The 27,941-nt window shown below is 40.4% G+C and overlaps 1 protein-coding gene and 2 long non-coding RNA genes across 5 annotated transcripts in view; 2 read left to right on the top strand and 1 right to left on the bottom strand.

Moving 5' to 3' along the window:
* The window catches only part of LOC147833849 (uncharacterized), a 4,205-nt gene extending 2,041 nt beyond the window's left edge, over positions 1-2,164 (top strand). The window contains exons 2-3 of the long non-coding RNA XR_015507232.1: positions 1-884; positions 1,736-2,164. The exon at positions 1-884 is cut by the window's left edge and continues 483 nt beyond it. This is a non-coding gene — a long non-coding RNA (uncharacterized LOC147833849). The remainder of the gene's footprint in view (positions 885-1,735) is intronic.
* The window catches only part of stox2b (storkhead box 2b), a 139,089-nt gene that overhangs the window by 101,664 nt on the left and 9,484 nt on the right, over positions 1-27,941 (top strand). For all 3 annotated transcript variants that reach the window (XM_087281055.1, XM_087281056.1, XM_087281057.1), the window contains exons 2-3: positions 9,515-9,667; positions 18,626-20,873. In XM_087281055.1, the coding sequence (XP_087137181.1) occupies positions 9,515-9,667; positions 18,626-20,873 (2,401 nt within the window). The remainder of the gene's footprint in view (positions 1-9,514; positions 9,668-18,625; positions 20,874-27,941) is intronic.
* Positions 20,552-25,963, bottom strand: LOC147833848 (uncharacterized). Its single transcript, XR_015507178.1, has 3 exons — positions 25,717-25,963; positions 23,148-25,575; positions 20,552-23,022 (listed from the first exon to the last, which is right to left on the bottom strand). It is a non-coding gene; the product is annotated as an uncharacterized LOC147833848 (long non-coding RNA).

The following is a 27,941-nucleotide window of genomic DNA, read 5'->3' as shown; positions in this document are numbered from 1 at the left end:
AACCCATACACTCTTGCATTCGCACACATACACTTTGGCTAATTTAGCTTATTCAGTTTACCTGTACCTCATGTCTTTAGACTGTGGGGGAATCTGTAGCACGCATAGGAAACTCACGCCAACACGGGGAGAACATGCAAACTCCATACAGAAATGCCAACTGACCCAGCCGAGGCTCGAACCAGCAACCTTCTTGCTGTTAGGCTATTGTGCTACCCACTGCGCCACCGTAATTTTATTTAATTAATTTTAAATATATTTTTAAAATGCAGATGTTATGGTACCAAAACACTCTAAAGCAGCGGTGCCTGAACGTTTCCTTATGAAGGGCTAAAACCCGAACTTGATTGAGGCTAGTGAGCCAAAGGTAAATATAGTTGCCATGGCAAATTTCTGAATTGATTTAATAATGCTTAAAATTGGGCAGAGGGTGAATGAATAATTAAACATTGATGGAAATGATGAGGGAAAACCTAGTCAGAGATTGTGATGAAGATGAAGGTGATTCTCCATACAAAATTGATTTGAGGATTGAAATTTACTTCAGCTGCTTTATTTCACTAGACCTCTATCACTAGAGTTCTAGTGAACTTCATTGTGGACTTCTAGGACAACAGGAGTGTTACAAATGGATCTGCGGCAAAACATTGCGTTAGAATTAATTAATTAAATGTGAAAAGACCTAATAAAAAATAAATATACAGTTGTATTCAGAATTATTAGCCCCCCTGTATATGTCATCCCCTATTTTGGTTTAACAGAGAGAAGAATTTTTCAACACATTTCTAAATATAATAGTTTTAGTAATGTGATATTTTGCTAGATATTTTCGAGATGCTAGTATTCAGCTTAACTAGGTTCATTAGGGTTAATTAGGCAATTTAGTAGAGGTGTGAACCTATACTGGTCTCACGGTTCGGTTCGGTTACGATTATCATGCCATCGATTCGGTTCAATTCGATATCTCGGTGCATCACGGTGCATTGACGATGCTTTCCATATATAGTGTTATATTTTAGGGGGGAGGCTATAACATGCTGTCTGTATAAACACACAGACACACAGCACCACACCACGTCTCTCATTCAAACACATACACAAACATAGACAGCATCAAACAAACAAACACACGCACACACACACACACAAACAAACACACTTAAGCTCTTGCAACAGGGAGAGCTCGCGCTGAGCGGAGCAGAAAAACGAAAAAAACGAAAAAAATAAGCACTTTTCCGACGGTCCCTTTCTGAGAGCTCCTCTCAGCGCGAGCTCTGCCGGCTAAAGTAAACGCAGACTGCGAGGGCTTAAACGGAGCAGTGCTCGTAATGTTGAGCGAAAAAAAGAAAGACAGCTGTGAAACATAACCAGCTTTGTCTTTTTGTAGGAAACACACTTTTAGGGTAAGAGGTTTTTGAGTTAATGCCGTCTATAACTGAATGTGTGTCAGGAAAATCGAAAACAAAACCAACTGAAGCGCGCTCATTTCTGGCACCCCGCTGGATATACAGCGCCCTTAGCATTTGCCTATGGTGCCTATGCCACGGGCCGGCCCTGAGTTGCCTGAGTGTTGTAAATACCGGCGCTCACCTCCCTCGCGACAGAGCGCATAGGAGATAAATGAGGTCACTACATAATAACCGGTTATGATTATTACTGAATCGATACTGAATTGTCCGCGTCTGCATCGCGGTGCACCGAAGAAACAATTAATTTTGACACCCCTACAATTTAGGGTAATAAAGCAAGTCAGTGTATAATAATGGGGCGATGCAGTGGCGCAGGAGGTAGTGCTGTCGCCTCACAGCAAGAAGATCGCTGGTTCGAGCCTTGGAAAGGTCAGTTGGCGATTCTGTGTGGAGTTTGCATGTTCTTCCTGCATTCGTGTGGGTTTCCTCTGGGTGCTTCGGTTTCCCCCACAGACCAAAGACATGCGGTACAGGTGAATTGGGTGAGCCTAATTTGTCCGTAGTGTGTGAGTGTGAATGAGTCTGTGTGTGGATGTTACCCAGAGATGGGTTGCGGCAGGAAGGGCATCCGCAGCGTAAAAACGTGCTGGATAAGTTGGCGGTTCATTGGCGACCCTAAATTAATAAAGGGACTAATCCAAAAAGAAATGAATGAATGAATGAATGTATAATAATGGTTTGTTCTGTAGACAATCAGAAAAAAAATATTGCTAATATTGGGCTAATAATTTTGACCTTAAAATGTTTTTTTTTGTTAAATGTAAATAATGTTTTTATTCTAGCTGAAATAAAACAAATAAGACTTTCTCCAGAAGAAAAAATATCATCGACCTTATCTGGACGCATATTTTACCACAGAATGCTTTCATTGAGCATTCAGAATCAAGTTGGTCCACAAAGTTTCTTTTTCCGAGTGAATACTTTTGACTGTGGGACATTCGGTCTGAATGCAGCGAGACTGTGTGTTGCAGATGTGCGAGTTTCTGGCCTCATTGTAATGCAGAGAGCCGGTCACATCCTGCTGTTGAAGGCTATCAGCACCAGCGGACCATCAGAGAGATCAAAGCTCAGGCAGGAAGCAGAGAGCAGCTCCTCCTCTGTGTCTTCTTTCGCTGAGACTATTGTGTAATCAAACCAATTTTTCTGGAATAAGACCCAGCTTGATCTGAAAACACACTCCACGCCAAAGTACACTTGTGTGGGGAGGAAAAACCTAATGATCGTTTGGAGATTTGGATCATTCTTGACTTTTTTTATTTAGATTCTTGCTGGGAATTGTATTTTTAGACTGTAGAGTTTTAGTTTTTTTATTTAAACTGTGTGTACTGCATTTAAGTCAACGATTGCTTAATTCTTTTTCCTGTGTAGTGTTTCTGGATTACACCAATGTTACCAAATAAAAGTGCTATTGGCAGTGGCAATGCAAGCCTGATCAGGGTGACCCATTCAGAATCTTAGGGCCTACTCACACTATGCCATCCGTACCGTGCCCATGCCCGTTTCCCGGATCGTTTGAGAAGTGTGTGCGCGCTGGATCGGGCTCAAGCACTGTTCACTTGGCTGGCTTTGGCCCGGTTGGAAGAGGTGTGCCTGAGCGCGGTTCGCTTTGGCGCGGTACGCTTGTGTGTGAGTGCAAAATTTGCCAAAGCCCGAAACTGAAAGCGAGACGTGACTTTTAAGGGGCTGTTTCATATGGATTTATTAATCATTCTTACTGTTCAGTGAACGCAAACTGCCGTAGTTTATTAAAGACACAAACTCCTCACAGCACGACAGCTGCGCGCCTTCAGCAAACCTCCTCATTCCTCCAGCACAAGAGCTTTATGATTGTTTATGAGCGCCAAAAGTGGCCGATCTGTTCAGCGAAATATCTGACTGCATGTCCCCGCATCCCTAAGGACTGTTTGGCGAAATATTTGACGGCATATTACTGCATAACAAACGACTGAAACGATAAATCTCCACTGTGCTGAGTGAGAGAGCGCTTCTCACTGAACAGCGCAGCAGCGATGACGTAAGCGCCCGTTTGTGGTATGAGCGCGGGCCGTGGGGGGAGACGGGAGGGGGGACAAGCCTGCTTTGGCCCGGTTCGAGGCAACTGTACCTAGTGTGAGTACGGCCTTACTGTGCTGTACTGTACTACTTTGAAATGTCGCTCAGTGCAGCCCAATGCAGAGACTATCCAAGAGCTTGCGGCGGTGGGGTGGTTGGGGGTGTTTTCGCGCACAATCTGAAGTGCGGGGAGGCAATTACTGAAGAATTGGGGGGGGGGGGGGGGGGGGGTTGTGTCGCTGGGGCACTTCAGATCATTTTGGTAGGGCACTTTCTAAGGCTGATTTATACTTCTGGGTCGAGGGATCGTCGTGACTCATGGCGCATGCCTTGTGCATACTTCTGTGTGCTGTTTGGAACCCAGGCTCATTCTGAAAATGTACCCTTATTTAAGGTTTTTGGAGAGCGGCAAAAACATTCCAGGAGGTATGTTTTTTTGCAGTTTTACCAGTTTTGGGTCAACGATCCCTTAAAATAAAATCAGCATAACATCACTGACCAAAATAATCGTGATGATGATCTTTGCAATAATCGAGCAGCCCTAGAATTTCAGATCATTTCTACACCTGTGAATGCAGATTTGTCTAGTAGACTGCTTGGTGTGAGATGCGCTGTGGTGACGAACTGTGAGAAAGGGCTCTGACTGCTGGGCGAAGTGATGTTTGGACTGCTCTGTGTTTACTGTACGGTGTCTGTGGTCACGAGTGACTGAGCCGCAGGACCGCAGTCCCAGTCTGGCGCTCGCAGCTCTTTCCTGGAAGGAGAAGGAAAACAGTGATGTCAGTGTCTGTGAGGAGAGGAGGTCTGGTGAAAAAAGATCCCACAGGGGAGATCGAGAGTCCCAGTAGAACGAGGAAACAGCGCTGAATGTGACTGAAATATACAGTTGAAGCCCTCCTGAACTATTAGCCCCCCTGTATATATTTTGATCCCTATTTCTGTTTAACGGAGAGAAGATTTTTTTAAAACACATTTCAGTGTTTTCCCTAGGTTTACAGTTTTTTGGGGGGCCGGGGGTGGGTGGGATGGGGTGCGTGGTGAAGCGCGACTGTTCAGACTGACACAAGGAGTCACCATGATGTTAATTTGTTTCTTTTAATGACTGCAAACTACTGTTTGTACTGTACAAGCGTTAAGCTAAAAATTAACATTTAATTTAGTATCTTTTTTTATCTACAAAGTGTGCAGCTTTTGTCACTGCAGTGTATTTTTCTGGGCTTCTGGGAGATATATGTTGATATTAGTCTACTTACTAAGTAAAGAATACTTTTATACTTGACCTTTATTTAAGTATACTTCTTTTTCCTGTATTTGCTGACTTAATTACTAAGATCAGTCTTGTACAGCCAGGGAGCGTATTGTCGCTCTAACAGCCAAGTTGGGTCAAAACTAGGGATGCTCCGATCAGGATTTTTGCAGCTAATATTCCAACGCAATCTCACGGCACTTCGTATCTTTTTGATTTAGTGGCTAATTCATATGAATTCGTACAATCTAATTCATACAATTTAGTACGATTTGCTCATCACCCAATGACAGTTGGGGTTAGGGGTGGGGTTGGATGGCACACCTTTTTAAAATCGTACATTTTCGTACGACTGAACTCGTACGATTTAGCCACTACACTGACAAAATGTGAAATACTTACAGAGGGAAGGGAATAATATAATAATTGAGAATTTCTGTTTCACTTACTCCTGCATATGAATTAAAGTTGTATTTTACAAATGTGATGCCACTATGACAAATCTTGACATATCGACTTGTTTTTGATGGTTTAAACATGTTTCAGCTGTAGCCTTTGGCATTTTTGTTGTCAGTTATGTGTCTTTGAATGGCTAATGCCTGATTAGTTTGATCTACTGTACTAGGCCATCTTTAAAGTCAGTGTGAACCGGAATTTGTTGAGACTTTTATTTAATTATGTTAGTGTACTTCCAACTAAAATTGAGTATAGTGTAGGGGGTGGGGCTTATTATTTGTCCATCATTCCCTAATAGCAAACTTATAAGCGGCTAACACTGAGTCCTAACATTGCACTGTGACACATGATAAAAGGTATCTTTTCCATGTTAAAAGGGGATTTTGGCCTAACCATCTGTGACTGCGACACACAATCTCAATTTAAGAAATGCTTTCTATTTATGCAACGTCACAGCAGAACAGTCACTGCAGAACAGCAGCATATTCTACTAAGACAAAGATCACTGTTTTATTCAGTTTTAAATGCTCCTAAAGTGAGCTTAAATACCATTTCAAGTGACGTTTATTGTCATACTAATGAAAGCAGCAGCCGATCATTCACCTCAGATCCTGAAAATAAAGTGAAGTTTATTTATAGACTAATTTCGAGAGGATCACGTGATTATGATTGAACATGGCTGGTTGTGCATTAACTATGTATGATCCACTAATCAGACGATTCCTAACCCACTATAAAGAGCCAGGGTTTCACACTACAGTCATCTTCGATTTGAAGAATCCACCCCTACTCCTCCACCTTTTCCTTGATATGGCGACACGGTGGCTCAGTGAGTAACTGTTGCCTCACAGCAAGAACGTCACCGGTTCTAGTTCTTTTACAGGCCTGCTGTAATTTCTGTGCAAAGTTAGCATGTTCTTCCTGTGCTCGTGTGGGTTTCCCTCTGGGTTCCTCCCACATTCCAAAAACATGCACTAATTGATCAATCTAAATTTAGCACTAGTCAAACTCTTATACAGCAGCATATCTCTTCATAGCAATCCCTTTCTGTCATCAGCTCTTACCAAAAAAATTAGAGTTCTCGAGACCTACCTGAGCACAAAGCTCCCCTCTTGCCCTGCAAACAAGAGGGAGCCCAGGGCTCAAGGACCTTTTGAGCTCAGGGCTTTATCCCAGGACAGCATGCCAAACTTGCTTATAATCAATCATCAGCTTAGTGTGATCTCTTGAAATAACTAGCAAACAGTTTGATAATGAGAATTGTGACTGTGCAAATCAACAACAGACACTCATGATCTGCTGCATCTGACCCTTGCTATGTCTCTAAGGGCGTACTAACACTATGCTATCCGAACTGTGCCCAGGCCCGGGACCAAAACTTTTAAGGGACTTTTTCATATGCGTTTATTAATCATTCTTACTGTTCATCGAATGCAGACTGTCGTAGGTTATTAAAGACGCAAACCCCTCACTGCACCACCGCTGCGCACCTTCAGCAAACCTCCTAATTCCTGCAGCACGAGGACTTTATGATTGTTACTCCAGGCCCGAATTTAATGTGAGTGCAGGCCGTCGGGGGAGATGGGAGTGGGGACAAGCATGCTTTGGCCTGGTTCAAGACAACTGTACATAGAGTGAGTACGCCCTAACATAATGGGACCCCAGAGGTCACAATCCAATGAAAAAAAATTAGCACATTGAAAAAATATGCTCATTCTAATAGTTTCTTAAAATTAATTTTCTGTTTGGAAATCACAAAGCAACCCCCCCACCCCCATTATTCCACAACCCCCACTTTGGGAACCACTGACTGCTCTAAAAGCAATTGTTCACACAAAACTTGTACTTCCACCACTTGTTTCAAACCTGTTTGAGTTTCTTTTTTTTCAGTTAAACACAAAAGAAGATAATTAGCAAAATACTGGAAACTGCTAATTTCTGACTCTTATAGTAATTAGCTTTCCTACTTTGAATGTCAACAGATACCCGTCGTCATCAAAATACTGTATCTTCTTTTGTGTTCAACAGAATAAAGGAACTGGTTTGGAACTGCTTGAGGGAGAGTAAATAATGAATATATTTTAATTTTTGGGTGAACTATCCCTTTAAGTAGTTCTAAAGTGTTTCGTTCTGGAGAAAGGTTAATCTAGTTCATCTTGTGTTACTTGTACACCGGGGATTTTGAGCAGGTTTGACAACCTCCTGGACATTGATCACATCTTAGTCACCCATCACACAATAAATAGGACATCTATGCTTCCTTTATTTGAGAAAACACCACCTCACATTTGTCTACCACATCAATCACCCCAATCAAACCCATTTTAGCTCAACGTTTCATCTTTATCAGTCTGACCACCTTGAGCATGTCTGGATGCTGCTTTCCAACCTTTGCATGTGCGCTAGTTCACATGCGTTTAGTGCTAATCAGCTTACCCTTGTTCTTCGCCAGCCAGAAACCTGCATTAACTGTGTGTTTCTGTCCTCGCTTTGCACCCGATAAGCCCGATTTGGATCTTAAGAGCCAGGGATCCATGCTGAGCTTCTTACCCAGGTGCCAAGACCTGCTGGCCGGGACGGTGGCCTCCTCTGGGTGTCTCTTGCTGAAGAGTCAAGCACCAGATGTTCTCTGCTATTTTTGGGAGAGTTGTACAGAATGTGGGTCGGTTCAGAGAGAGAATTGCCAAGTCGATAGTTTAGGATGACAGAGTTTTAATATGATGATATATCGTATGGACAAAATAAGAAGTGTATCGTTTCATTTTATACGCTATTGTTTATATTGTGGTGTCACAATTATTTACGATAATATTTCTCATAATTTATATGGGCGCAATATTATATGCAAGGGGGTCTCAAACTCGGGCGGGGGCTGGGGGAGGTCACGAAAAACATGATAAGTAGGGGCTGGCGTTATGTTGCAAAATCACCCAAATTTTCCAAATCTGCCTATGTCATTTATGTCATTTCACACCCAATTGGGCGACAAACCACACAATATGCCAACACTCAACATGAAAACAATATTCCTATTGTTTATATTCATATATAAACAATAGGATAAATAAATATTCCTCTGATAGACGCCCTCTGATAGACGCCCTCAAGAGGCTCTGATTGGTCAGCTAACATAGTGTCCTGTGATTCGCAGATTGGTTCCATGTCACATACAAGCACGAGCTTTTGCGCTGTGTAAACAGTCCAGTCAGAGTAGCTGTTAGCAACGTTAGCTGCCTGAATCAGACAGAAAAATGAGGAGCACACAGCTAAACCTCACGCCTGCTTTCTAAAATAAAACCTGACAAGTGACTTTTACATATATTTGGAATAAGCATGTGTAAGTAATACGAAACGTTGACATATCTTTTGTAAGTTGGTATTTGAGATACAAAATGCACGGAAAGCCTCCACATAGAGAGACACTGTAACGCTGCTGAAGATTGTGTGTGTTTACAGGGGTTTGACTGATAAGTATGAATTTTTAGCTAAATTGTTAGTGATGCCAAACAGCATTTGCTGTTGTTTACATCCTTGTTTACATCCTCGCAACAACATACCATTAACGCTAGAAACCATGCCTGAGGTTGATAAATTTTAATAAATATACTCACGGGTGTCTCACAATCCACAGCTTCATCTGTTGGAGGAGTTTTAACCAAGTCCAGCATTGAACTGAGAGAGATTCTGGAAGCTGTCCTTTGTCAAATGCTAGCTATATATTTTGTATAATAATTAAAATTAAATTGTAAACACTTCTCTCTTCGTGTCGTGTCCTTTGGAAGCCCAAATACAGAAACCGAGGAAGCTCTGTGGAAATAGCAGCGTTTATCTTTCTCTGCTATAACATTGCAGTGCCTCTGGCCACGCTCCTTCACTGCACAGGGTGTGTGCGCTTGGAAAAAGCACATAACCGGGATCTTACTAGCCCGGATGTATTTTTTGTAGTCTCCAAACTTTGTTGGCTGTAGGCTTTGCTAAGCTAACTCTAATGCTAATGTCTCCTTTTGCATTGAACTTTGAGCGTCTTACATTCAGAGATGTTGTTTATGTTCACACAGCTACATTACACATCAACTAATGTTTAAAATATGTTATCGTAGTGGACCACCCCTTTAAACGTTATGATCTTCTCTATTGTTTACAATGTTATAATATTCTGTTATAACTGAGGCAGCGTTCTTGAGAGTCATGGCATCTGTTCTCACAGCTAAAGCTTCTAGTGGTGCCTTTTTAAGCTTTCACCTTTGCTACGTGGAGTTAACCTTTGACCGTTGGTCTTTGCCCTTCACAGGTGATGTGTCTCCCATCAGCATGTCTCCCATCAGCCAATCCCAGTTCATCCCACTGGGAGAAATCCTGTGCCTGGCCATTTCTGCCATGAACTCTGCCCGCAAGACGGTCACGCAAGAGACGCTCATTGAACACTTGGCAACATGCTTCCCAGGTAACATCTTTCAATCATAACACATCAATGCAGATCATGTGCTTAAATTGAAGATGTTGTGGTGCAAAAATTAAAACATTTTCTGAAATGCTAAATATACATTTGGTTAATTTTCATTGTAAATCTGGTTTAATATGTCACGTCCACAGTCATATCTGGGCGATATAAAGACAATAAGTCACTTTTTTTTCCTTTTTTTTCTGACAATAAAATAGGATCTAAATCCCTCCCATTTGGAGGCTCACCGCAACATGACGTAGGAATGCGGTTTTACCGGCCAAACAAACTCATTGACAGCCACATATTAGCATGTCTCTGTAGTATGGCGTATAATCATATCAACAAGACAGGATGTGCACAAAGCAACTGGGATTAAAAGATCTGTTTGGCTCTCTGTGATCATCAATCAGCATCTAACATGATCAAGAATGAGTTTTACAAGTGTAACACGTTTTTTAAACAGTGCATGTTTGTAATAGGGACAGTAAAATCGCTACGTAATTTACCACAGTCGCATATACAGTGTAAAAAAAACACGCTTCAATCGCGGTTCGTGGACTAAAATCAGGTTTATTTCATACATTGACCTGACGGGGATGTGCAGCAGTGGACATTAACATGTATCCTGTCACATTTGCTGTGCAAAAACAGTGTAAAGCTAAACGTAAGTGTGCACGCAAGCAAATTTTATAACGACATTGTGTGGGACTCATCGTTGCAGAAAGGCTTGAATTGACTCCACAACAAATATATCAAATAATAGTTGAGAAAGTTCTTACTGTAGTAAGGGAGATCTGCCTCATTCTTGTCTGTCACTGTGCTGTTTATCTACGTGAAGACTACGACTCTGATACACACTTGGGAACGGTGGGCGTGGAGAACCAGCTCATTCACATTAAAGGCACAGGCAATAAAAACAGCTACAATGCCATAACAGCTCTGCCCCAGATCAGTGTATGTGGTTACCTTAATTAATATGTTACCTTATCTTTGCCCTCAGCCAAAGCACGTTACCTAAGAACAAGCAATAGGCTCAAAAGACTAAAGAGTCATTAGATAGAGACACGATTAATTAAATATCATGTTTAGCAACTATAGTGGGATGAGATGCAGCAGTAGATCCTTAATAAACTGTCTGACGTGCACTGCTCTCAACTGGAGAGGGGTGCTCAAAGCACATGCTGACTGCCTGGAGCTCAGACCTTTCGCATACACTGCAGCGCATGCCACAGTGTCTGTGTGGTCATGTGATCTGAGATCTTTTCAGAAACGCCAGATGAAATGCCAGTGTGGATGTGGATCGCTTTCATTCTAAAACACTGTTTTAAAACAAAAACGTATTAGTGGAAACTGGGCCTTTGTCATTCAGCAGATGCTTTTGTCCAAAGAGACTTAAAATTGAATAGGCATTCAGCGATTCAACAAGAGGCAATACAAAATGTAACTATCAGGCCCCATTTACACTAATAGGTAACACTTTACAATAAGGTTCATTAGTTAATGCATTTACTAACATGAACTAATCATGAACAACACATGTACAGCATTTATTAATCATAATTGAACATTTACTAATGCATTATTAACATTCAAGTCCATGCTTTTTAACATTAGTTAATGCACCATGAGTTAACGTGAACTAACAATGAACAACTGTATTTTCATTAACTACCGTTAACTAACATGAACAAATTGTCAGGATATATGGAGACCCAAGCGCAAGGGAGAAGATTAAAGGAATATTTATTAAACAGAACCAAATCCACAATTCTGCTCTCCTTGGCAGTAAGTAACAGTCACTCAAAAATATAGAAACACAGGCAGTCTGAAAAACGACCCTCCTCTGGGCGGTGGTGGACTGATCAAACGAAAGAGATCTTCTTGGAATAACAGTAGTAAAGTTAGGACAGACCTCAGGAAGCCAAGCAGATGAGACCTCACTCGAGCGTGGACTGTGGGCAGAGCAGAGGTGAGCCAGAGCACAGATAACAGGATCAAATGTGGTGAAATAGACAATACAAGACTTGACGAGGCGTAGTGCAAAGTGCGAAACAATCTTGAACAGGGTACCGGTAACTCACGCAACACTTGAACACAGAATCAATTAACAAGCACAGAACGAGGGAGAAGGGGAGACTAAATAGCTACAATAATCAGGGAGAACAGGTGAGAGGAATGGGGACGGGGAAACAAGCAAATTGATAACAGGTGAAACTGCATACAAATAATAATACACAAGAGGGAGACAGAGAAGTCACATAAAACCCCTACACAAATACAGTAGTAAATGTATTGTTCATTGTTTGTTCAAGTTAGTAAATGCATTAATTAACATTAACTAATGAACCTTATTGTAAAGTGTGACCCACTAATACAATTTAGTTTGAAAACGCAAAAGTTTTGCTATGGTTACGCCATCTGTCCACACTAAGTCGCCGAACACTGAGCTTTTTGAAAATATGGAGAGGCCATTTTGGTTTTAAAACACTGCTGCTCCGAGTCAGTGTGGATGGGGGAAAATTGAGACATCTGAAAACGCAGGCATGGCTGCAGATGTTCGTCTGATTGGGGCTTTTCCATCAATATTAAGTAGCCTACACACAAAGTTCAGTCCTGCATCCACTCCTTCTAAGTTCAGAAGATGCAAGTTAGATATGGAAAACAAATCCCGAGGACACATCAGGTAAACATTCAAAGGTAGCAGTGTACTTTATAACTTACTTTATAACATTCACATCACCCTGGCTATGTTGTTTCACTTTCTTAGCAATAAAATGAAAACATGATTTAAGGAACTGCCTATTTTCATTTTGATATTAACTTAACAGACAACAAAAATGTTGAGGCGTCGTGTAGCTACACGTTTATATGACCGTCATCTTCACTGTATTGACATTTATAACAAAACAGAGCCTATAACATTACTGCCTCCTTTCATTTTCATCGAAAATATGAAACACACCCTCTCTTTTGCTGAATATCAGTATTAATAATCAATAATGGCCATTATAAAAGTATAACCTGCAATAAGTTTAGACAATATAGGAAATAAAGGCAGAAATCAGTCAAATGTTCAGAATCAGTGTATGTGGTTACAATAATAATTATATATTAACTTATCTTTGCGCTCAGCCAAAACACGTTACCTGAGAACAAGTAATAGATTCAAAAGGTCAAGGAGTATGTCGTTGGATGGAGAACAAGATGAATTAAATATCACGTTTAACAAATAATGCAAATATAGTGAGATTACATCCAGCGGGAGATCCTTGATGAACAGTCCGACGTGCACAGCTCTCATCTGGGTAGATGACTGCTTGGAGCTCAGACGTCCACGTAAGCTGCATCGCATGCCAAAGTGTGTGTGTGTGTGTGGTCACGTGTTTTCATCGGTGTAGTGTGGACGGAGGGTTGTTTAGAAACGCTTGGTGAAACCCTAGTGTGGATGTGGATCGTTTTCATTCTAAAACGCCATTTTAAAACTAAAACGTATTAGTGTAAACGGGGCCTCAGTGCTCAGAAAATTAAGTGCTAGAATAAGGAGGTGGTAGTTTTTTTTATAGAGAGAAGGGTGTTTCTACTGGTGGTTTGTCAAGTCCACTCACCACTGTGAACCTCACTTCATGAGTGCACAATATTGTTGTTTTTATGGAGTGAGTGTAAGAAAGTGTCTGGTGCAAGTGTCAGTTAAAGTGCCAGAGAGATAAAAGAGTGGTTTGTCAAAAAATTTTCTCCAAGGTTATTGGTTAACGTGACGCGACTAGAAGCATCAGCAAATATATTGCAAATGTCAATTTTATTATTAATTCATATTGTACTGGCGAAGCACGGAATGATTCATTAAATATTAGTCATGTTTTTTGTGCCTTGAAGATGGGGTCAGATTCAGCATCTCGGTCACGTGACGTTCATTATATCATGAGCACGACTGAGCTAAACAGATGCAGCAGCTCCTAATGAGCTCAGTGTCCCTTATGTTGTGAGGCAGTGAGGTTGCTATAGAGTCAAAAGTAATTCCTGAGGTTGCTATAGAATCATGACCTCATCCTTCCAGGTTTTGCCTTGAACAAGGATTTGAACCATCTATACTCTTGCATACCTGGACCTTAACCGGATTATATAACCAGCATCAAAAAGGCAGGTCAGAAAGAGTGAGTGTGTGTGTGTGTGTGTGTGTGTGTGTGTGTGTGTGTGTGTGTGTGTGTGTGTGTGTGTGTGTGTGTGTGTGTGCGCGGATGTACGTTTTTATGTTGTTTACGAGGACTCACAATTGCATGATAACATGGCAATGACCTAGTTGTGCTTTATTAAGATGGTTTACAAGGACATGATTTGTGTCCTCATAATGCAAAACGCTTAAAACTCATACTTAAAGGTGCAGTAGGTGATTGTCTTCAGAAACATGTTTTGTTGTGCTGGTTGAAAGTCTCTTCACAGTCCAATAATAATGATTAAAGTAAATGATCTAAATGTGTTTATATGTATTTTTATATTCTGGGTAAGGCATAAAACTAAAAAATGTTCATCCAATTAAATAGAGTCGGATAGACATCCACCATAATTCAGATAAGCTGGTCAGACTGTCAGTCAGCATATGTAGATTCGGACTTCTGCGCATCTGTTCACGCAGATCCGCCATTAGCGCGTGCCCGTCTGCATCACAAACGCGTGCGCACGAACGAGCTGCGGGCCGCTCGCCGATGCCGAGTTGGAGCCGGAGGCGCCGAAGGTCAGATAAGCTCGGGCCGATTACTGTAAAGCCAGGCGCGAGTATAATTCACCTTTAAAGCGGCCGCGCGGTCACGAGACAGACGGGAGAAATCAAATGCTGAATTGAAACTTTTAAAAACCTGAATCAGTATTGGAGTTACCTTTAGCACGCTGGAGAGAGGACAACACCATGGCTGAAGTATCACTGTTAGACAGGTAATGTTGTTTTAAAACTTAGTCAGGCTAAGCTTATGTTAGATTGTGTTGTTATGAATGGGTTATATGCACAGACGTGTTATTCAGCCACTGAAATCTCCCGGTGAAAGATTGATGTGATTATTTTCAGTTTCATAAGGTCCTTTGACAGCATCTGTAATGTTGATTTATATATAGTTTAACAACAAAACATCAGCGCTATTCCGCCTAACTGCTTTATTGAGCTGAAGTTGCTTTTATATTCACATTTTGTAATTTTTGAACAATGACAGCCTTCTTATACTGTTTACCACTACTCTGAATATTCGCTCTGAAATAGCAAGTAAGTGTGGCAAAGTAATAAATGTAATTCCTGCACGGCGCTGGCACTAACTAACTGGCGAATGACATGAACTAGTGGGTTGTCTGTCTGCTGTTGCGCGCACCCGCGATTTCAGGGGCTGTGGCTTTGAATCACAGTCCCTCCCCGCCGTCCAAAGATAATATGCTAAGCGGTTAGCATTTTGGCAGATCACCTACTGCACCTTTAATTTGACATTCAAAATTTGACTTGGGTTTCCTGTGAGGGTTGGGTTTTGGGGTAGGAGTTGGATAAGGCATGTTTTTACAGTATAAAATGTTATGCATATGGAGAGTCCTTGTAAATTATAACCGTGATTCCAAATGTCCCAAGTATAGCAATATCAGTAAACTTTGACATCATAAATCACACAGAATGACGTTTTTTTTTTAAATGAAAAATGGCAGATTGTTTTCTTGTGATGGTTGGGTTTATGAGTAGGGACAATATAAAAGCATTGCATCTATTGGAGGTCCCCATGAAGATAGCTGTATAATTGTTTATGTGTGAGGTCAAGTTTGATTCGGTTTGTTCAATGCTATGTCTCGCCAATTCGTAACTTTTTGACGTAGTGGCTAATTCGTATGAATTTGTACGATCTCATTCGTACAGTTTAGTATCATTTGCTCGTCCCCCTATGACGGTTGGGTTTAGGGGTGGGGTTTGGTGCCACTCCTCCTTTTAAAAATTTGTCATTTTCATACGACTGAAATAGTATGAATTTTTACGACTTAAAATACTTAGGTTTCCACGTGAGATCAGGTTGGTTTGTTAGGTTACCTTTTTCTAATCATAAAGTGAGGCATCTGCCATATTATATAAATACCAAAGTCCCTTTAAGACAAGTCATTTCATTCGGCATCATTTTTAAAACGCCTCTCGCGCAGTGTGCTCGGACATTCTATCTGAATGGGGAAACATCAAATTCTCCGAAAGCTCACATGTTGCTTTAAACTCACGAGACCTCCATTCTTTTAGTATATTTTGAATGAAATCCGAGAGCTCCCTAATCATCCCTAGACAGCGGTGGTCCTTACTTGTTCAAATTCTATAAAATTTCCATAAAAAATTGTCAAAACAGTCTATTTATTTTCAGTGGTAGAATTGGATTATTATGAATCTACAAGAATATTTTTGTGCACACATAAAACAAAAATGATAAGGGGGGAGGGGGGATCCTGTGGGGCGCGACTTTTTTGAGGACCAGGATTGAGACACGCAATTTCTGGGAGATTATCACTCGTTTGCGGCAATTCGGGAGTCTCTTTGCATTTGCGGGAGACTCCTAAAACTTCCGGGAGACTTGGGATGTCTAGAGTTACTGAGTGGAACACTCAATTATGTTTGTTTTATGTGCACACATTGAAGATGTTTTATCCTGAAAGAGTAGGGACCAGGGTGGCACGGTGGTTAGCACTGTCACCACACTGCAAGAACGTCACTGGTTCGAGTCCCGGCTGGGCCAGTTGACATTTCTGTGTGGAGTTAACATGTTCTCCAAATGGGTTTCCTCCGTTTGCTCCGGTTTCCCCCACAGTCCAAAGACATGCACCATAGTTTAATTGAATAAACTAAATAGTTTGAGTGTGAGTGGGTGTTTCCCAATTCTCTGTTGCAGCTGGAAAGGCGTCCGCTGCAAAAAAACATATGCTGGAATAGTTGGCGGTTAATTCTGCTGCGGTGACCTCTGAAATAGAGACTAAGGCCCCGTTTACACTAGTGCGTTTTAGTTTAAAAATGGCGTTTTAGATCAAAAACGATCCGCGTCCACACTAGCGTTTCATTAAACGTTTTTGAACTTATCTTCGTCCACACTACGCCACCAAAAACGTATATCACATGACCATTCGCGCACTCTGGGCATGCGCGTTCTAGTATAAACAGGAAGCTTGTGTCTCGCTCGGCATTTAGTTATTGTTAGTCAACAAACGCCGGTTGAACAATGAACGCGATGGCAAAGAAAGCAAGAGAGGTATTTTTGTGGACAGACGACGAGGTCGAGTTGTTACTAAATGTAACAAATGAATAACTGCACAATGGCGCCTAAAACAGACAATAGTGCAAGCAACGCTCCCGTTTCTGTGTCCATGTTGTTGTTTACAGTGAAGGCTAGTCTGCTGTCTCCCGGTAGCGTTAAAGCTCTGTTTTCGGTGCTCGAGAACTCCTGCGTAGTGTGGACGGATGGCGTAACCGTAGCAAAACGTATGCGTTTTCAAACTTAATTCGCATTAGTGTAAACAGGGCCTGAGCAGAGAAAAGGAATAAATGAATGTGTAGAAATCGTTGCTGTCTATGGAGAATGAGAGAGCTCCCTGGTTTGTTTTAAAATAACTTAATTTGTATCTTGTAGACAAACAAAGGCCTCACAGGTTTGGAATAACATGAGGGTGAGTGATTAACACTCCTCATTTTTTTTATTGTGGGCCATTTTAAAACATGAAGTACGATAGTGCTATTTTCCCAGTCTATACTTCTATTTTATAGATTTCATAGTTTAGATATTTCATAAATAAGAATGTTTAAATTTCCCAATGTTTTAATAGTTGTTGAAATGTGTAGAAATTGAACTTCTCAATTTATCAGCTCAGGATAAGTAGAATCAAAGTGAATTTCCGCAGTATGTGAGGATGTTGTTCTCGATTGGATTAGACAATTGTAAGTGTGTGTGTGTGTGTGTGTGTGTGTGTGTGTGTGTGTGTGTGTGTGTGTGTGTGTGTGTGTGTGTGTGTGTGTGTGTGTGTGTGTGTGTGAGGCATGGAAAGAGTGTTTGTAAGGTTGAATTAGGATTGCAAATCATTGACAGAAACTAAGCAGTAACTATGATGTAAGTACAGGCAACCCTTCTCCACCTCATAGCAGTGCGCTGGACTACAATTATACTGCAAATGACAAAGCAGTAATGACACAACCATCAAACAACTTTGTTAATCCCTAATTTTACTAAAGGTGTTTGAAAAGAGAGAGAGGAGTGTGAAAAAGAACAGTTCTCACAGGCACTGTGTTTCCCTTTAAGAGTATGACATCACAAATGCACTCACCTAAGCTATCATCACAAACATCTCTATTTGGAGGTTTATAGCACTGACAGAGATGTACTGTAGACCCCCCCCCCTCCCAAACAAAAAAAAAAGCGTAGATATTTGAATGGGGTGTTGGCTGCTGCATTTTAACTGCAGGGGGTGGGGGAAGGGGGGTTGCGTCACACTAGGCTGGTTTTAAGGACTCCATGATGTAATGGGGAGTAATGCAAGCAGAGGGGCAAAGCTCTGAAACAAGTCAACCAGATGGGAAAGGCGGTATTAAATATGTCTAAGCACAGACACACATATGTAATCAGAAGGAGGATGTGAAATTTAATTAAATGCTTTTGATTTTAGCCTTTATTGGTCAATATGAGAGAATGAAGTGAGAGGCAGCCAAAGGCTTATTCCCTGCTTTATCAGGTGTTGCTACAGTGGAATGAACCAGCAATTCCTTTGGCAATTGTTTAACACATTTGCTTCCTGTCGCAACCTAGCATTCAGAGTACTGAGAAACATCCACACACCATCCCATTCACACACGCTAAAATTTGTTGGGATACTTGTGATATTAGTCTACAATTATATTAAAATTGGGCTTATTTCTGTGTTGTAGATATTGTTAGTTTCAACGTAACCTTATCATCTTTTGTCTCTCTTTCTGTTTGGTAGGTGTCCCCACTCCAAGTATGGAGATTCTGCGGCACACTCTCAACATGCTGGTCCGAGAGCGGAAAATCTACCCCACCCCAGAGGGTTATTTCATTGTAACCCAGCAGACATACTTCATCACACCTTCCCTAATTAGGACTAACAGCAAATGGTACCACCTGGATGAGAGGATACCGCAGCAGCAGCAGCAGCCCTGTACCTCTCCTCACTCAGGTACCATGACACCTTCCACATCTGGATGTGTTCGGGAAAGAACCCACCACAAGAACCACAGTGACTCCTACAACAATAGTTACCGGGAGGACATGCCTAGTACACATACCTCAACCTTACAGAGAAGGTCTAAGGAGCATAAAGAGTCTTCTCCTGTGTCTCCGCCTCCTCAGCAGCCGTCAGAGAAGAGTAAAAGTGCGCATAGTTTTCCGTTTAAAACAGAGACAAACAGCAAACACAAAGATGGAAGCAGCAGCAGTGGGGAAAAGCAATCTAAAAAGTTTGGTCTGAAGCTTTTCAGGTTAAGCTTTAAGAAGGACAAGACAAAACATCTAGCTACGTTTTCTGCCCAATTCCCACCTGAGGAGTGGCCACTGCGAGATGAGGAGACACCCACCACTGTTCCTAGAGAGGTGGAGATGGAGATCATTCGTCGGATCAACCCAGATCTTACGGTGGAGAACCTGGCTCGCCACACAGCTGTAATGAAGCGTTTGGAAGAGGAGAAGGCACAGAGAAACAAAGCAAATTCCTCAGCTCAGCAGAGTGCCCGCAGCAAGCGGAGCCGCAGCCATCGAAAAGCCCAGCAGAGCAAGGCCTCACGTTCGCATAGTAAAACACGTGCATCCAGGGGGGATCCATCTGATGGATCCAATCTAGATATAACCTATGACCGGGATTACAGATTCTACAGCTCCTCGTTGGTACGCTCTCCACGTGAAACCATGATGTCCATGGAGCGGAACAGAGGAAAGTATATGGTTCATAGCAATCCCAACATTGTAGAGTCTCACTTCACCACTGCTCCAGAGTGGGATGTTTCTGGCGAACTGGCAAAGCGGAGGACAGAAATGCCATTCCCAGAACCCTCTAGGGCACAGTCACACTCCAAAGTCCACCGAAGTCATAGTCATACTCAAGAGAGAAAGTCACGTAATGAGAGGTCGGACAAGGCCAAAGAAAGGTCACGCTCCATGGACAACTCCAAAGGGCCACTTGGTGGTCCGTTCTTAGGTCCTCCAGAGGACTTTGAGTGCAGTCCTGATGACAGAAGTCGGTACTACACTGACGATGGTACTTTGAGGGCATCCGCGCAGGCAAACCACTATTCTCGCATCATGCTCTCTGCTGCTAGATTACACTCTGATGTTTGTGTGCCTGATGTAGGAAGAGGCTCCTCAGAGGATGCTGTGCATTACCGGACGCTGGAGAGGAGTAAAAGCAGGGATAGTCTTCCTGCTTACAACGACCTGAAGTCTTGCTCTCCCAAAGCACCTGTGGACGACTATTTCCAGTGCACTGCAGCAAATGAAGTTTCTCTCTCTGCTCCATCCTCTCTTATAAAACCCAGTCATGACTTTACGGATAGTGTCTGGAAGGGGATTTCTTCAGAGCGACTTACCCCACATCTTACACCTCCTCACCCTATAGAATATAAAGAGGAAACAACGAAGGGACAAAGTAGTATTTCTGTAGCGTCAACGAGCCAAACTCCCGAGCATCTCCCCAATGGACGATTATTGCACCAACACAATCCCGATTCAGGTGACTTGGACAAAGTGCCAGAGGTTTACAGCCAAGAGACTCTGTTCAAATCTCCCGACTATGTAGAAAGCAGCTTCTCTAGGCCAGGTACGATAGGTAAGTCCCCTCACACAAAGTCGGCAGAAGTCCTGGAGACTCAGGAGCTTTTTGATAAACCTCTACCACTGACTGTGCCACCATCCTCGGCTCAGGAGCAAGCCTCATGCGCGGAAACCACTTTTGACTATTACAACGTGTCAGATGACGACTCAGAGGAGACTAGTCATAAGAACAGAGTAGAGGAGAAAGTCAGAGAAGAGGGAGGGACAATGCAATGGCTGCTGGAACGGGAGAAAGAGCGGGATTTGCAACGGAAGTTTGAGAAGAACCTGACCTTTCTAAGTCCTAAGGAAGGTGAGAGCAACAACAGCCAAAAATCGGTCCATTCTACTCGATTGGACAGTATGGACTCCAGCAGTGTGACTGTGGACAGTGGATTTAATTCCCCACGGTAAGGCACTCAGGGCCTCTTTAAGGGTTTATTTCATTTGTGTGTGTGTGTGTTGGCAAGAGGGTGTGTCTTAAATGATGGGTATGCTATTCTATGAATAGACATACATTATCATCCATGTTTTTAACTCAGTGTTAACTCATAGGAATATTCGGGGGGGGGGGGGGGCGGGGGGGGGGGGTTGTTTTTATAAACATGACAGAATTCTGTAGCGACTTGGTTTAATCTCAGTTTGTGCAAACCTCATATTTTCAGATTTTAAGGAATAGTAACCACCTCTGTGAATGACATTATGACCAGAAACATACTCTATGCAAGTACAAAAACACTAGTGCTTCTGCAGTTGTGCATACTTAACATGTTCTTATGTTACTCCCGCAAACCTCAGGAGCTCAGTTGAGTTGTTTGTGCAAAAATGTGTGCCGTTTAACCTGATATGTTAGTTTTAAGGTAACCATAGCTAATTACATATCAGCGGTTTTAACAACTTTATCAAACTTAACAAGAACTTGCTGGCCACTATAGTGGCTCTTTTACAAGCAATAAGACATTGTTTTGCATTTGTTTCTGGTACATTTTTGATGCTGCATTTCCTACTTGCGTGGAGTAATATCTTGGGCTTAATGCTAATGTTCTATGAACCATGTTTTCACTAAAATGTAAGAGGTACGGAATACACCTTAATGTAGATCAACCACTACCATTTTTATAACTGCAACCTTTTGTAATGGTTTACTCTGTTGTGGTTTTGCTTTTGTTCAAAACAGATATTTTTGTTTAAATATTGTGTTGTTTTGGGTGCTCCTTTGGTCATTTTTGTCTAAATGAATGTCATGTTTGTATTGTAAGTGCTGCATTGTTGCATTGTGTGTTCTCACTAAAAATCCATTGGGTTAATTGACGTTGTTCTCAAAATTACCACATTACATAATGTATAAGCACACGTCTGTCACTTTATTGATATTTTGAGGCCTTACTTAATGAATTGCCTTGAGCACATGATGCAACTTGTGCAACTTTTACGTTGTACTGTTATCCCTGTCCTCCCCTTCAACCTGCATCCACACCCAATAATGTCGTCTTCCAAATGTCTGAAACCTCTCATTCTGCATACCTTCAGTGTATGTTTTCATGCTCAGACATTGCAGTGCAATAATGTTGACTCATAAAACACTTTAAAGTTGGATGCAAAGTCTGTTTCATAGATCAACATTCAACATTAAAAAAAGAGGCTCACTTTCATGCGGAATGATATCAAGAAGTTTGTGACGTCACAAAAAAATCTGACCTCTTGAACTGCTGAAATTGATGAAGTAGACATTTTCTGACTGTGTTTAGGAAAAATGTGATTGGATGAAGAAAAACAAGCACTGTACTGTTACTCAGGTCACCCTGTGAGGCAGAGCGGGTTAGAAACACTTCACCCTGCTTATCGCCAAAAAACCTGATGAGACATTTCAAACATTTGAGGAACAAAATGTGGCCCCCATGTTTTTTGTTTAGTTTTATTTTGATTGTGTTATTTCCCCCAAATTAAAGTATGTTGTTTTTCATACCGTGGTTCAGTTGCAGTTTATACCCTGTGTTTGTGTATTTGTTTTTGTTCTGTTCCTGTTCTGTTTTCATTCTCCCCTTTGGCATAAATGTACTGTTCCCAAAACAAATGTCCTGTTCCTAAAATATTAGAATGTCAGACAGCTTGTTAATTCCTTTTACTGTTTTATATAATATAATACTACAAGGCAAACACTATATTAACCTTTTAATGGCCATCAAAAATTATTGAAATCTTTGTTATTAGTGACACTGGTTGCCAGTTGGAAATACGTTTTCAAGGATGTATGTACTAACATCGAAAATCAAATATTGGTGCTGCGTTCACACCAGATGCAGATGAAGCATCAAGCGCGAGTGATTTACATGTTAAGTCAATGCAAAGACGTGATTAGACATCCTGCGGTGCGTTTCACGCAAATGAGGCAGCGCCAATGGCGTGTTTTGCGCTAGATAAGTGTTTGACATGCGAATCACTCAAATTGGAAAATCTGAACTTTAGCGGACATTTGCGCCACGTAACAAATCAGGAGCTTTCTCTTGTAGGGGCACGATTATGACGTAGAGCATTTTGTTGATGTCTCGAGGGGAAATTCTCTCGCCAACACCTGACAACAGCTTATCCATCTGGGCTCAGCTCAGTCAGAAACACAGCTGAAAACCTTCCTTATCCTGGTACAATTTCTGGAGGAGTTAATGAACTCACAGAGCTGGGTGCACCTCTGAAAGGATTTAGTGGACTCAGACATGGCGCCGGATGAATATATGCTGTTTTTCAGCCTTCCAAAAGCACACAAACAGAACTTTTATCTTTTCTCAGTAAAATCCATGTTAGCCATTTAGCAATGAAGCAAGAGTCACCAGGCCAAAAGAAGCCCTGCCCATGATACGAATATGCATCTATTAAGAAGTGAATTCAAAATGGTCTTGCATTTATTTACATGCGAATAGCATGACTTATTCGTGTGTGTTGCGTCTGGTGTGAACACAGCATGAGAGCCATTTAAGATGAATATGTAAACATGTGTTGTGCTCTTCTTTCAATAACAAAATAAACACAACAAAAATGATACTGGTAACAAATTTGCAGTTCAGAAAGCATTGATGTGTTTGCACAAGCTTTTAACTGTTTTTCACTATTGGGTTTAATGGTTCTGTTCTGGTCCCGTCATATTCCACAGTGGTGCTGCTAATGAAAATATTTGGAATGTGCTACAAATCAGTCATTGCCTTGGTAAAGTAAGTGTAATTTAAACAACATTGGTTGTAGTCAAACCATATCAAGAATTCTGGGCCAAGATACATTTGTAATTTTGTTCCAGGCTCACATGGAAACAACTACAACAGTACATGACTGTTCTTAGAACAGTTCGGCTTTCATTTTCATTGAAAACTCCCATGTAAAACGATAAATATGCAAATGTTCTTATGCATAGTCTCTTTAACACAATGGTCTCAAACTCAATTCCTGGAGCGTTACAGCTCTACAGCGTTTAGCTCCAACCACCTTCAACTCACACTAGAGCTGCATGACTCTGGCTAAAATGAGAATCACGATTGTTTTGCTCAAAATAAAGATTACGATTTTCTCACGATTCTGTAGATATAAAATAAAGGTTAATATAAGTAGGTTATTCTTATTGTTATTTCCCAAACATATGGTAAAACAACAATATTATATGTAGGTTTACTGTTGGTTAATATGCTACATTTTAAATAGACTTAATTAGAATTATTATGTTTGAGATGTGCTTGCAATCTGTCATTGACAACATTATTAGACCATTTTTTTCTACTGGTAAAATCAGACATTTGTAATTATCAGATTCCCTTTTGCATTATATTTAACATTATATAGGCTAGAGTAGTTTTACTGACAATGTTAAACATTCATTTAAAGGTGCAGTAGGTAATCTGCCAAAATGCTAACTGCTTAGCATATTATCTTTGGACGGCAGAGAAGGACTGTGATTCAAAGCCATGCCTCCTGAAATCAAAAACGCCCACACGGTGTCACACCAGCAGACAACCCACTAGTTCATTCGCCAGTTTAGATAGTGTTTGGCCGGCGGCGTGCAGGAATTCAATTTATTACTAAGCCATACTTGCATGCTATTTCAGAGCAATATTCAGGGTAGCATGGTAAACAGTACAGGAAGGCTGCTATTGTTCAAAAATGACCCAAAGTGAATATAAAAGCAACTTTAGCTCAATAAAGAAGGTGAGGTGGAATAGCGATATTAACTGATGTTTTGTTGTTAAACTAAATAAAAATCTACATTATCGATGCTGGAAAAGGTCCCTTGTAAAACTGAAAATAGTCATCAATCTTTCACCGGGAGATTTCAGTGGCTGAACAACACGTCTGTACAAATGTCATTCATAACACAACACAATCTGACGTACACTTAATAATAGTAATAAAAGTAATACTTCAGCCAAGGTGTTTTCCTTTCTCTAGCGTGCAAAAGTAACTCCAATACTGATTCAGGATTTTCAAAAGTTTCAATTCAGCATTTGATTTCACCGCGTCCGTGATTGTCTCGTCAACGTGCAGCACTCATGCAGGCGGGCACGTGCGAATGGCAGATCTGCGTGAACAGAGATGCGCAGAAGTCCGAATCTACGTTTGCTGACAGACAGTTTGAGCTACTTATCGGAATTATGGGAGATGTCGGCCCAACTCTATTTAATTGGATGAACATTTTTTAGTTTTATGCCTTACCCAGAATACATATAAACACATTTAGATCATTTACTTTAATCATTATTATTGTACTGTGAAGAGACTTTCAACCAGCACAACAACACATGCTTCTGAAGGCAATCACCTACTGCACCTTTAATGCACAACACTCTGTTCACTATGAAAGAAAAACAGATTAAATGCTTGTCATAATCATTACTCTAAAATGCATGATTACATGAAGACAGAAATTAAATTTTTTGAGTGAATTATACCCTATAAATAAAGTATGTGACACTTTTAACATCATTTGGAGGTGTTCATGTTGCTAAGCAATGTATGTAAAACAATATGAAAACTTGTGCAGCCGCCTTTGCTCCTCCTGAGATTGAAAATATAGTTGGCAAAATCGTAGAAATGCTGGATTAGGATCGTCTAGGGCAGGGATTGGCAAACTCGGTCCTGGAGGGCCGCTGTCCTGCACAGTTTAGCTCCAACTCTAATCAAACACACCTGCTTATAGATTTCTAGTGATCTTGAAGACGCTGAATAGTTTGTTCAGGTGTGTTTGACTAGTGTTGGAACAAAACTCAGCAGGGACACCGGCCCTCGAGGATCAAGTTTGCCCATCCCTGGTCTAGGGGGTCGAATCGAGGTCGCGATCTTTTTTCGATTAATCGTGCAGCTCTAACTCACACCTGCTTAATAGTGTCCAGAGGTCTTGAACACCTCAATAAATGGGATCAGCTGTGTTTGATTAGGGTTGGAGCAAAACTTTGCAGAGCTGCGGTCCTCCAGAAATCGAGTTGACACCTATGCTTTTAACACATCCAGCCTTTATGTAACTTTTAATAACAAACAAAAAAATGCAAATTTGCATGTGATATGCACAAAAACTAAAACACAGTGCCTGTATGGAGTTTACAGTAATTCCCCACACTCAAATTTGACCAGTCACATTTGAAGCGGACCAAATATTATATTCAGACTGTTTATGTACTGATCCGGTGTTAATACAAGTCTCAAACATGTTAAATTGGGGATGCCTGAGGTTTGAGCGCAACATCTAGGAACATAAAAATTCATGAATCATCTCCCTGAAACCTCCAGGTTTGTATTTCCCATTTAGTCATAGTCTTCTTTGTTTATTTTACTCCTGTACTGTCTTTCTGTTCTTTCTGTTCTGCTTTACTTACCTTTAGTATCGGAGTTGGGCAGAAATTTTGGATTAAAAGTTGAAATGCATATTTACAAGATACAGAATAGGAGTAAGAGGATGAGGAGTTTAATTGAGTTAAATAAGTTCAATTAATAAAATAAAAGAGCAAGATTTTAAAATAGAATATTAATTATTTTAGTATAAACTTAAGTACGACTAAAATAATGCAATTTTAAAATAGTTAATGTAGAACCAAGAAAAATTAATATTGAAATCAAGTGTTTTGGTCACACTTCACATTAAGGTTCATTAGTTATGGTTAAGTAATGCATTTACTAACAAGAACAAACAATGAACAATACATTTACTACAGTATTTATTAATGTTAATAAACGTTAGTTAATGAAAATACAGTTGTTCATTGTTAGTTCATGTTAACTCATGGTGCATTAACAATATGTTAACAAGCATGGACTTGAATGTTAATAATGCATTAGTAAATGTTCAATTATGATTAATAAATGCTGTTGTTCATGATTAGTTCATGTTAGTAAATGCATTAACTAATGAACCTTATTGTAAAGTGTTACCAGTTTTTTTTTTATGCAAAATCAAGATTAAATAAGATTCAAATAAATTATTACAAATAAATTATGCAGACTGTTAAAAAGTCACAAAAGAATAATCCAACACACTTTTTTAATATACTGAATTTTTTTTTAATGAAACAATTCCCATTTATATATTTTTTCATTTTGTGGTGAGCTTAAATTAATATTTAGTAATTTAGTAAAATACATGGCCAAAATTTGATTATAAAATAACTATAAATAAAGCATGGAGTGTAAAAATATCTATAATTAAATTTTTTATTTTTTTTTTTTTGGTATTTGTTTTTATATTTGCAATTGCAAGTTTTGTATTCTTTGTATTCAGTTCTGACTTTTGAGATATAATCTCACATTTGCAAGTTACAAAGTCCAAAACTAGAAAATAAAACATGATATAAATAGATAAATTTGATTTTTGTACAACATTTATGCATTTTACATGTTGATTTCTCTCACATATGGATGAACCTTTAGGGGACTGACTGGAAACATACATAATGTGTTTAGTATATTGCAAAACAGCTGACTCCGAAAATATGGGGTACACTCCACTTTTTTTTTTTTTTTTTTTTGGAAATAGGCTTATTTCACAATTACACTAGTGTTAAAGTCGCTTTAACCATTTTATAATCCATTCACCCGGTCTCCAGGTCTAGAGAACACCTTAAGTTTATCTTTGAATTGAATTAGACCATTAGCATCTCATTTAAAAAAAATGGCTTGATTGTTTTATAACTTAGCTTGAAACCGAAACAAATTTTTCATGGCACTCTAGCTATAAACTATCTGCAGCAGGCTCAATGATTTTTCACAGTGCTTTTACCTAGTTACCTGACTATTTTCAAGTGATGCATAATATCATTGCACCTGCTGCAGGCATGGTATGGCAGCAAAGTTTCTTGATTATTACACCAGACTGAGAGTAGGGTTTTCGAGATTCCATTAATTAATCTTATGATACTAAACCAGCTGAAATATCACGATATCAAATAGTATTGCCATACTGTAATTTATAACTCATGATTTCACTTTGTGAGTCGTTCTTTTTAAGAGATTGT

The sequence above is a fragment of the Danio rerio genome, chromosome 14 (assembly GCF_052040795.2).
Source record: "Danio rerio strain M-AB ecotype USA chromosome 14, GRCz13ab, whole genome shotgun sequence".
Classification (NCBI taxonomy): Eukaryota; Metazoa; Chordata; class Actinopteri; order Cypriniformes; family Danionidae; genus Danio; species Danio rerio.
The sequence above is the reverse complement of the archived record's forward strand: the minus strand, read 5'-3'. Positions and strand labels throughout refer to the sequence as shown.